Consider the following 12489-nt stretch of genomic DNA (forward strand, 5'->3'; position numbering starts at 1 on the left):
TTCCAGGAAATCACATCATTCTGATATTTTCCTCACTCACTCCACATTGATTGATCCCCTGTTTCGCCGTCCATGAAAAAAAAATCGAAAAGACGGAGGGGTGCGGGTGTACGTAAAATTTTAGGCTTAGGGGAGCTGTTCAAACTGTATACATACAGTATGCTTTTTTTCTAACATAATTGTACATGTAATGCATTCAGTTCACACAAAAAAAAGATCATCATTCCAAAGCAAGATATCCATAAAGGCAAAAGTATTACTTTATTTGAATATTTTACTTAACGTTGACACGCAAAATAACGTTGAAGCATGTATATTTACCTCTTCCATGCACTTGTCCCATTGTGGCTTGGTCTTTGCCGATTGCTCTGAAAGTGAAACGAAACATTAATTATAGTCACAAATGAAAGGTTTCCATTCATAAAACATAAAACAGTCGCCGTTTTCGAGCGTCATCAATATTACTTCATCAGTGAAGTAATAATCGGGGACAATGTCACAATGAACTAACCGCAATTATGGGCTGGGGCGTTTTAAATTATTGCCTTTATATTTAAGACGAATAACATTTCTCCAAAAACTAAATGTAGGTCTTATATGGTGCACAATTGACAATGAAGTGAACAATGGAGCCCAACGACGTCAACCCATGAACGAAATTAAATGAATATGAATGATATACATGTAATTGTTTAACCGGGAACACCTTGTGTTCTAAGATTGAAAGCATTTCTATTGAGTAATTGGATTTACATGGAGTGATAGTGTTACGAACCTCTATTGCTCCAGGGCCTTTTCGCCGCCAACTTCCCATGGTCGTTTAAACCCTACAAGAAGAAAAATGAACAGTTGTTAATACGGGAATCATTTTTGTTATGAGTAAATGTACATGGATTTGAAGTCTATTTTAAAAATTGTCCAGTTGAAAGATATTTCGTGTTTATTTATTCAATAAATTTGCAAAAAAAGTAGCGTAACCATGGATTTCAGTTAGAAGTGGCACTAAATAGTTTCCCATCACAGTCCCAACAAAGCTACATTTTGTAAATTGGATCAAATTGAAATGCACAAAGGAGAGCAATCCTTTGTGGATAGAAACAGACACTAAAGATGTTATCAAGAAATGGGTTATCAAGTCCGAATTGCAGCCAAGGAAATTAATTCTGGTTAAATAAGAGCATTTTGAAACCACACTTTCAAACTCGAAAACTTTACTACACGAGAACAAAGAAATGTATCCACAAGGATGACAAATTTCAGTATGGCTGTGTTTGCTTTGTGTAAACGCTTATAGAATGACAAAAACCCATGTACCTGAAAAGTTGGCTTCGAAATATGTCTATGTCATTTCTTGATGTTCTGCTGCTATAATTATGAGGGACTTTATGACGTAAGCAGGTACTGCGCCATGAGGCCAGGAGCCCAAAGTAGTTTTGCTGAAGATTGTCCAAACTGTCGATGGCTATGGACGTATTTGAAGCTGAAGGCACAACATAAAATGTAAAAACTAAATCAAGCATCAAGTCACAGACAAATCAGTTTCTTGTACGGCATAGAATTCTAAATCGCAGCGCAGTTTTCTTCTGCTAACTTCGGTTGTAAAAAAAATCCCTGTATATTACAACTAATTTATTAAAAACTACAGGGAAATGCGGTGACGGTACTTTACGCTTTTATCAATACTGAGATGCAACAAACAAGCAAACAGCAAAACTATAGCATCACTATAAAGCTACAAAATACTGTTACTTGTTGCTATATCATGCAGTGTAGCACCTGTAGTATTTTGTTTTAATATCAGGGAATAATACTAGAATTAATTACAATATGACTTTAAACTAAAGATGGATTGAAAGCCTTTACTCCTGAGGCTGTAATTCGAATTGAATTTCAATGACTTACCAATGACGGCATTCAAAACGTCCGTTCTGGTTAAATTCTCAAGACAAAGTGACGCTGGATAGAAACCAAATGACGCAATGTACAAAATCATTATCAGCAGATCATCACGAGACATTATATGGCACTACTTTAATGCAGACAAGCTGATAAACCCACTCTTCGACATGATTTAGTACAGGAAATGTCAACATAATATTTGTTGTTGGCACACTCGTGATTTTATGAGAGTATAAACAGTTTATTGACAGACCATTGATTTTAATGAGAGCTTTTTGTTTTGTTGGTAGTTTGAACGAGTTCTGGAGAAGGCGTTGTCGCCCTACTTTCAATACCTAACACAACTGAAGTGATTTTGTCGTTTATGAAGTCGTCTATATCAAAGTTTTAATATCAAACTTGACTTTGGAGCAGACTTGTAAATCAGGTGGACAAGAAATTTATAAACCTATAAACGAAGTCTGTAAGATCGCACACCTTCAATAACCCAACATGGTTTCACAACGTATAACATTTTATGCATGATTTTACCTTTTTTGTTCTTTTTATTTTTGATTGCATTTTTTTTCGAAAGAAGCGGATGAGATTGTGATAGGTGCACAGTGCGCAGGTGCAACGTTCGCGTCCAGCCGCCGTGTGCGCACCAATGGTATTGGTGATCTGATTTCCCTGACATGCTATTAGGCAGATTTTTGCTTAATATTTGTGAGCGGCGAAGATAGTTTGAGACGAGTTAACCAATAGAATCAGCTGCATAATGTGTCTGCTGCCACCAAGCGGTTGACATCCGTCAACATTATTCCGTCAGCAGAATATTGTGTCGCAACCATAAGAGCTATATTAAATTAACATAGGACTATGGTCGTATCCTTGGTCGGTTGTAACTCGTCACTCACATTGAGTTTGTATAGAATACCATAGAAGTGTCATAATTGTTTTATTTGGAAGGGTCTATCAACGTTAGATGCCGGTATTTATAACGGTATTTGATGGCATTTACTATATTTCAAACTAATGACCAATTGGAACCGTCAAGGAGTTTTACAGACGTGAATAATTATGAGTGGTGTGCTATTGAAGGCAGCTGGACACGCTCAGACACTGGGTGGCGCTGTTCAGGGAGGTTTCTTTTGCCGACAAATTAAATGATAATTTTGTCCGGGTCCACCAACAGAAGGCAAGGGTTATAGGCACTTTTTACAGTTGTCTCGATAAATTGTGTTATTTTTCCCTGAAGGAGCTCAACATGCTCTCCGAGGAAGCTGTGAACACAATGCCAGAGACCACAGCCGTGCCTATACATATTTCTGCCCTCAAAGTCCTCCGGCACTTGAATCAATTTAAGTGATCTTGACGAAGTTTGTTTTGTACTCCCGACGGAGGCCTACTTACTCACCTTACGACTGAAATGGTGCGATCTTAACCCCACCTGCCTTACAACTAGCCAGCTGCTATAAGATTTGAGGCTTTGCATGGTGGGGTATCGGTATCGTTTCGGTTTTGCGGTAACACCATGTGGTAATAACTACTGCTTAGAAGATATTAGTTCTGAGAAGAACTTGTCCTGCTTATTATCAACTTGCTAAGTAGTTTTTGCTCTGTTTAGAACAGAGCAGGCTAGTCGAAACGTTGAGACCAAAGACAAGTTCTTTTAGAACTTACAGCAGGACTGTTCTAAACAGAACAAAAACTACTTAGCAAGTTGATAATAAGCAGGACAAGTTCTTCTCAGAACTAATATCTTCTAAGCAGTAGTTATTACCACATGGTGTTACCGCAAAACCGAAACGATAGCCAGCTGCTGTTATATCATTGATTGTTTCAAACTAGTACATGCGCTGTGATATTGTGGGGCACACAAACACAGCATAAAAGATACGCGACGGTAGTCTACTTGTAGCCGCTTGCTGACGAGGCTTGGCGTCTGTGATATTCGCGCAGATTCGGCGATTATTTATGCAAAACACAACTGCGTCTTGGTCTCGAGATGTTCTGACCATTCAGGGGCGTCTTCTATCCGGTCTTCCGTAACCCGATTCATTACACAAACATGACAGCCAGTTTGATCAATCAACAGCTTAGTTCACATTTCTGATCGAAATGTCGTCGCAGATTCTACAGTCGACTCCGATTAGCGGGCGCACGGGGTCGCATAACATTTGCATGCTCAGATGGTCGTGAAAGTGGCTCTGCACACGTACATTTCTGATCCTCGGACTACGATACGTGTCACTTGCAGGGTATGCTCTCTCCCATGCATGAATAATCATGCACGAAGTGACATCCCACTTTCAAGTGTATAAAGAGTATACGTCTTCAAGATACCCCACGGGAAATTTAAACAACCCACTCAACTCAGCATGCAAAACTGCAGCAACAAGCTCCGCTGTGCACACAAATCTTCCACGTCCGACGCAAAACAATTTGGTTTTTATTCCCAAGCGGGCTTTCCCCATAGTTTGTGGTCTGTCTGTAGTACTGATAATGCTGTCGACGTGGTGAACACCATTCGAATCCATAACATTTTGTGTTTCTTCTTTCTCTTGTGTCCGACTTGTACTTTTGTAATATTTAATCATGAAAATACAAGTAATCATTGGTTTCTTTTTTTGGGGGGGGGCGCTAAATGACGATGTTTCCATTCAGGAATTTATCCCAATACATAATATAGAATTGTTTTTTAGTTACCTAAATCCTATTTTAAAAAAACATTCCCGTCACGTGATATCGCTCAGGGATTGATATTCCAACACAATTTTGCGTATAAAATTATTAAATATCACATGGATTCCGAAGAGGGTGCGTCCAACGCCCCCTCCCCCAGTTTTTGAATCGTCACAACTAGTCATGGTTCTCCCCCCCCCCCAGCTCAGCCCAACCCCACCCCCAACAATGTTGAAAAGAAAATGATTGCCACTGTTTAAGACTATCTGGAATCCTTCTCGCAAACTCATACCTTATACTATAATACCAACCATTTAAAAATGGTACTTGTTGTTAAAGCAAGCCGCATAGGAAAAACCAGCCAAACGGAAAGGATAAAGCGCTTATCAACCTAACAACTCCAGAGTGAGCTACAATGTTTTGAGGTGTTATATGCATGTACATGTACACACACTGGGCAAATCACCAACGGTTAATGCCATTCAGACACCTTATACAGTGTTAATCTAACACTTAGGCCATGCAGTGATGTGAACAGAGACAATATCAAACGTTGCTCCCAAGAGCAATGCGTAAAGATAAAGTAAGATGTGTGTCAAATGTAAAAAGCTGCTGTGTCAGACAAAGAACAAACATGGTTTTACAGCATTTTCTCTGTAAAGGTGTAGGGTATTGTGTGGATTTCTTGTGATCCACACATTTGAAACGTGGTAAGTAAACGCTCGAAAGCATTAAATTTCGATGATTTGCGGGCGAGTGTTTACCACCACTGCCGCTGCCCTCCTATACAAGCGGAATATAATATATCTTGCTTCAGGCGATCGCGCGTGATATCGCCTTGAGTAGCCTCCCTCCTGCTAATCCGCGGATGAACAATATCTGTGCATGACCTGCCTCCTCTCAAATCCAGGTTCATTAAACTATTGCATTAAAATGAAGTCACGTATCAATCATTGCAATTCAAGATGTCCTGCACTCACACGAGCTCCACCACACCTCGGCTGGTGCCAGTACGGGATTGATTGGCAAATTCGAAACCTCTAATGCATTTCCCTTTGTACCCCAAATCTATGGTTACTCTATTGAGTACGTACTTCCAAGTCTAGGTAACCAAGGCAATGCTACACCCTTGTAAGTCAGTTATTCGAATTTGTCAACATAACTCTATTCCTAGCCGAAACAAATACATCTCGGCTTTTCCCCATCTCGACTATAGAACACAGAAACCGGGCGATGTCACGATGCTTGAAACGTACTTGAACCATCACGCTAACTACGTTGCTATGTTAATCGTGGTATCGAATGGTCAGCACTCTCCCCCATCCATTACCCTACAGCGGCCAAGGTATATTATTAAAATTGTGGCATTTATTCTTCATCCGAACACGAATTGGGTAACTCGTGTCTAATCTGCAAGGGTAGTTTGGGGAACGAAGTGCATGGGTTTGAAATAAAAGAGAAGTTGTTGTGTTACCTTTCCTATAATAAACCTTAATCCAAATACGTCATGCGCGCTTCGTTTACATTTGCACTTTCATGGGAACTCGTGGCTCTCGTCCCAACTGACTGCCATAGAAAAGCGCACGTGTAAAAATGTGATGTCATTGCGATTTAGGTCTGTTGTGAGCGTAACCCCACTTAAATTTTGAGCAAGCAAGTATATTGTTTCAAACGAAAACAGATGCACAGCAACAAAATGAGCCTTTTCATTTAAGAGTCGATTGTGCACCGTGTTGCGCACAAAAGACTAGCTGACGCGACAGCTTCGAGTCTCTGCCGTTGTACTATGATTAATGGACATCTACAATTAATCCATTCAAAACATCCATGTCTTCAAGACCCTTTTCGATCATAAGCCCAATAAGCTTGCGCTGACAGTTTCAATGAGGACAACCTTTCCGGATAATTACGCATGCAGACAGATTGAGGGATGGCATGGGCTTTTGCAGTATAAGATTGAAAAAATTACAAAATCATTGTTTTCATCAGTGTAGAATCTGTCTCAGCATTAAGCTAGTTTCACTTTATTCAAATGACGTTACTGCACTAATGCACCTTTGATGACGTTTGAAAGCATCTCTGAAAATTTAAAGGATATATATTTTTTGCTGTTATTCAACAAGATGTTTTTACTATTCTTCAGTCTCGGAATATCAAATGATGAATGATTTGAGTTCAAAGACCAAAATCTGTCTCGGAGTAGTTCCGAAATTTATGAAACAATATTTTCAAATAATTTCCCGGTTTTGTTTTGGACATTGTTAATTTCGGACATTTTTATCCTTTGGCGACCAGAATGGATTAGATTCCAAATTAAATCAAGGGTTAGATAATTCTATGCCGTTAGTGAACGTCTGACTGATGACAGGCATCATATTACCGTGGTCCCGAGGCTGAAGATCTGTCTAGCCAGTGGTTTTCAAGAACTCTACTCAACACGGTCACGAACCGTCACAAAGGACCATCACGGCGTTACTTGATATTGCCAACTAGCTCGCTGAGTAAAGCTGCTTTTCAATTAGTGGTGGTGCCCTTACATACAGCGCGTTCAAGTACTATTATAACGCCTTGTGAGAGCAGAGAGCGTGTAGTGTATGTCTGAGGAAAATGTTCTTGACGGTTATTATATCACATCGAATCATAATGCGAACACACGTTGAGTGCTTTGGATGTAAATGGCCCATAACTCCTCATTTCCCCCTCCTAAAAACTCTCCGGATACTGCTTATAAGAGCAGAGCTGCGTCGATGCATGTGAATTAAAGGGGATGCAATATATATTTTTTAAGTGCAGCCTCCGTAAAAATGCACCTTTGTAACCAATCTATCCACATTTTCAATTTTCACGTTGTCGTTTTCAAGGATGTTTTGTTATCGTTTGGTGTTTTGATAATGCGGATTTCAAAATTGCGTAATTCAAGGCTTAAGCCGTTTCGTTGAAGCTGTTCAGCACTATTTTCGTTGGGGTTTTTTTTGGCCGTGATAAAATGTTCCGGTTTGGGTGGCCCATTGTTGTTTCAGTACCGTAGTAGGCCTAAGTCATTAATGTTTTTTTCAGTGAGCAAATTTTAGGGTTCACACATTCATTTGAAAAAAAGTAAACTAAGGAGTGGACGCATTAAATCACATCACGGCAACAGCTTTACCATTAATGGTTGTCTCGCAGTTTATACATTTCAGAGGACTGGATAATTTCACAAATATGTTCCATATTCAATATTCAAATTCCATATCATGAATGTGTTACATGTTAAAATCCATGTCACGCACGCCCTCTTTAATATCGAAAAGCAATTACCACTTGATTCGATTGAATTTTAATAGATATATACGAATAAACAATGTTTTTCCCCAAGACGTTCACAATTTCTGGTTCACACAAAACATTACACTTGAAACAGCCAAAGACAACAAAGTTGCAAGCAAGTTTTGAAAATGGCAAAATGGTAACTGAAATTACGATTTAAGTGTACAATGCGACTCTTTTTGAAAATAAATTCGATGATCATTATTTTCCTCATGATTGTAAAATATAAATTACCTTGTATGCCTGAAGTACAGTCACGTACGTTCTTGTCGGTCATTCGTAACCACGCTTGCACGAATTTCTACCCTACTTCAAAATTCACACCTTGAAGTGCTTGGGGATAATATTTCACTACAAACCGTGTGTACTAAACAGATGTTTGCATATATTATGTAAAACTTCTCTTTTTGTTTACTAAAGAAAATCGAAGGGTGTATAAATTCAGGAGCATAATAGCAAAGGTATTTTCCCTAGGAAAACAGTTAATTACAATATTTTAATTTTGAGGGGAAAAACTGATGTAAGACTTACAATTTTTCCAAAACGTTAAACAGAGACGATTAAAATTAAGGTTTTTGTGTGTATGGGTGGGTGTGTTCGTTTCTGCATTCAATAGGGGACGTTAAACAATAGAGGACAATAGGGTCCCCAATTCCCGAAGGTCCCCAATTTGGCGATCGTGTACAAAACATATGGAAAAAGTTAGTACAAACAAAAGAGGGACAGTAGGGGTCCCCGATTGCAGGCAAATAAACACTGTGTGTGTGGATGGTGTGTTTGATGATGCCTTGTGGAGACGCGGGTATAGGCCCTAATATACAGAAAAAGATAATGTAAAGGTCGCCACAAGGCAATTTCTAAAGGTGAATATGTCTCAACAAGGATTTCCAAATATACTTATCCTTCGCAAATTAAAGTATTTCATGTAAGGGATATGTGGTCGGAATTTCAACCCAGGAAAGTAATTCTGGTTAAGTAGTTTTGCATTTTGAAAATAGATTTCGACCCACTCACAATTTTGTACACGAGAAAAAAAGCGATGGCTCCACAAGGATGTATGTGTTCAGTTTTGAACCGCTGGTTAATTATAGATATATTACCTGTGCCTAAAGGGTTCGACTTTTTCCTTTGAATTATAAATGTTTCTGTTAATTTATTTAAACGAAAAACAAAAACCTTTTCCTATGTTGGGAGTTTGCAACACTCTGGAACAAGGTTTTGTTTTTTGGTTGCTTTGACGTTTCATTTTCACAAAAGATAATCATGAAGCCTGCATTATTGTTGGGCCGCAAATGCTTCGAAATTTATAAAGTAATGCTTCAACAAGCAAAGTGGGCGATTTTTTTTCGTAAGATGTTTCATCTATACGAGCAGTAATACCGGCAACATTTTATGCGAGAAAAATAGCGAGGGGAAAAAATACATTGAGAGTTGTTCAGATGAATTACAGTTATTGGCGTTACGGACCACTAGCAGTTCATAACGTTAATGGTATTTTTGGGAGACACGGTGTCGCCATTAATCATACCTAAAATGGAGGCACCGGACATGATTATTGAGAACGTCTCCATAATGTCACAGGTCATATTAAAAGGCCAATTTGTAGCGTCGCAAATAGGCTAGATCGATTGCTCGTGGTCCAAAAAATAAATGTACCGACATTTGTGGGGGTAGGATAAGGTAAAATCGAGGTTAGGTTACATTAAAGTTGGAACAATTTTGGGCACAAGTCCAGGGGAATGTTTCCCACATGACCTATTTCCCGTAACAACTGATACGTCATATCATTCCATGTACAGCTGACACATCATCTACTTTCTATACAGCTATAACAGTTGTTACAAATTGGCTTTATTTATTTCTACGGATGCCTGTTTTTGACATTTTGTCCCACATTGTCTTTCATTTCATTAAGCTATAAACCTATAGCAGAAATTCACTTGAAACAATGGCAGTCATTGTTTTGGTCAGCAGGCAGTTTGCTTGTATCGAATCATGCGTCTACCTTCATGAAACCCATGGATTGTAGTAGATATGACGTCATGATCATGGGAGTGGCTTGGTGAGTGGGCATTGTGGGCGTGGCCCCGGCGCAGGCATAGCCACAGACCCCGTCTGAAGTCTTTGTAACACATGGCGTAAATGAAGGGGTTTACACACATGTTCACCAGGGCCATGACTACTGTGAATCGGTAGAACACGCCGCTCCTGTCCACGACCCCGCCCATATTGACGTAAAAGTACATGATCTCATTCGGTCCCCAGCAAACGAGGTACGTTAAAGACACCAGGAAAGTTGTGATGATGACATTGCGTGAGGCCTGCCGTACAAGGCGTCGCCTGGCCCCACTGCTAGGCATGTCCGCGTCAGCTTTACGCCTGGCATGCCGGAGTTTGCAAATTATTCGAGAATACACGAAGGCCATGATGCACAGAGGGATGACGTAATGATCGATCAATGAGAGGAAGCCGATGGCGAGGCCCATTTGCACCGACGGCCATTGCGACGTGCATGTACCATTGGTCACGTGGTTGGTCAGTCCCCAGCCTAACTCGTGGATGGGACCAACAAACCATGGTATGACGCAGATAAGCCGAGCTTTACGCAGCGTGAACTTTGACCGGTAGTAGAACGGATGAAACACAGCAACGTATCGCTCTATCGTTAGGTACACCAAATTACACGTTGAGCTCGTCCCCAGGGCCCAGATCACGTATTCCGATAGCCACACCTTGCATAGAAAATTAGCAAAAGCTGGGTCAGAGGGCAGGTTCACTTTGGGTCCGAGGTTGATGAGGACGAATAGCACACTCATGGCCAGGTCTATGGCGGACTGATTACACACAATGGAACTGGTAACATTGCGCAGGAACGAGGGTGAACGCATGTAAACAAGTATAACAAGACCATTACCGATGATACCCAACGTTCCTATGACGCCATACACAACAAGTAAAAATACCGTTTCTGAATCGGCATCATATTCCATATCCGCAGTCAAATTCACATCAGCAGCATTTGTGTCCCGGTCTCTGACGTTATCCATGTTGAAATCACTTTGGTTCCATTCGTTATAATATTGTTCAAACGACGAAGGTTCTGATCTCAGCTCCCCTGATCTTATATTTGTCCATAGTCTCTTAACTCAGACTTTTGTAGCTACATCCAGCGGCCATAGCAATCTAATGTAGTGATGCGCATTATATAATACAGTTTCACAATAATCGTGTCCCGCAAAAGGTGCAGCACCATGTAGCACGAGCGAAAACAACCCGATCTCGTACGTGCGGGTTACAAAAATTCCTCCGGCACCCGGAGTCTTGAGGCGCTTGATTTGTAATGCTCACGAAGACACTCGTTAGAAGACACGCCTTGAGACCTGCGATGAAAAAACACTAGTTGATATGATGTTGCCGTGTACATTTTTTTTTAAAATCATTTTCAGCCATTGTGTACCTGTGGCGCCTAGGCTATTTTTCATCATCCATGATGAAGTTTGTGATGATCTGCCGATTTTGCCTCAACCGCATCAAGATGTGATGATGTGTCATCACCCAGGGGAACCAGTTGCCATGAATACACTGTCCGATACACTGAGACGCTCCGTTAGCAACGTGTATCATCTAGATCGCCTTGTTGACTACATACACCCGTCTTCCTTTCTCATTAGCCGGAAGCCTTTCGAGAGGGCTTTTTGTCTCTGTGATGCAGCTCAGTTAAGTAGTTGACAAACAGAGACGCTGTAGAGGAATATGCGATGTGGAAAGACACCGACCGCTTTCCATTTTGCTTAATAATGATATATAATACCGGTAATGATGATGAAGTCACTGAGGGGCTCACCCCGGGCAATGGAACACCGCGTACGTGGCACACCTGCCGGATCGCGTATTAATGTATTCCTAGGATGGTTAAGGCCAATTCATGAATAATTCAGTCATTTCGATGGGAACATTATGTTTATTCACGAGAACAGAAACAATAACATCAACAGCATGTTGTTATTTAGTCATCCAGTAACATTAAAGCATTTTAAAGAACGGTTGTCGTCGAGCTACACGACACAGTAGTAAGTGGATAGCGAGATGAGCTATGGATACAAACATCTCTGGTTCGAATCCATGTCGTCGCTGCTCATTTTCATCGACTGTTTTTCTTCTCCAAATTCATCGTTGAAAATGGCTGATAATTCTAATTTGAATAATTCATGACATTGAGCCTAACCCTCCTGGGAAAAGACGCTGCCGGATCGGCTTCATGCAGACGCCGTACCACTGCCGTTTGTAATAATGATTATAAACGGAACCGCTCTTCCCATAATGGAAATATGATTAACACATTATTATAAAAGAGCGTCGTGTTTCAGTCTTCGAACTGCTACCGTACTGAACATTTTCAGTTCGGTAAGAAAAATGCTAACGAAATGAAAAAAAAAGTTGTACGAACTCCCAAACCTCCAATGATACTCCTATAGACGAATTTGAATTGGAATTGAAACCTATGCTGTCATTGCTAAGCCATTGTATGATGGTGACCTTTTCTTAAGGGTGCAGACCAGTAAATCGGTCCGAAATTGCCTGCGCCGGCCAAATCGCGATTTGCATGCCCTCAAAATCTTC

The 12489-nt window shown here is 40.4% G+C and overlaps 1 protein-coding gene across 1 annotated transcript; it reads right to left on the reverse strand.

The window, feature by feature from the left end:
* Positions 1–8595: 8595 nt before the first annotated feature.
* Positions 8596–11607, reverse strand: LOC119739677 (beta-2 adrenergic receptor-like). Its single transcript, XM_038214690.1, has one exon. It carries the CDS (start codon positions 10914–10916, stop codon positions 9837–9839), a length of 1080 nt encoding a protein of 359 aa, XP_038070618.1. The 5' UTR covers positions 10917–11607; the 3' UTR covers positions 8596–9836.
* Positions 11608–12489: the final 882 nt, after the last annotated feature.

Source organism: Patiria miniata, unplaced genomic scaffold (genome assembly GCF_015706575.1).
Source record: "Patiria miniata isolate m_02_andy unplaced genomic scaffold, ASM1570657v1 HiC_scaffold_4, whole genome shotgun sequence".
NCBI lineage: Eukaryota > Metazoa > Echinodermata > Asteroidea > Valvatida > Asterinidae > Patiria > Patiria miniata.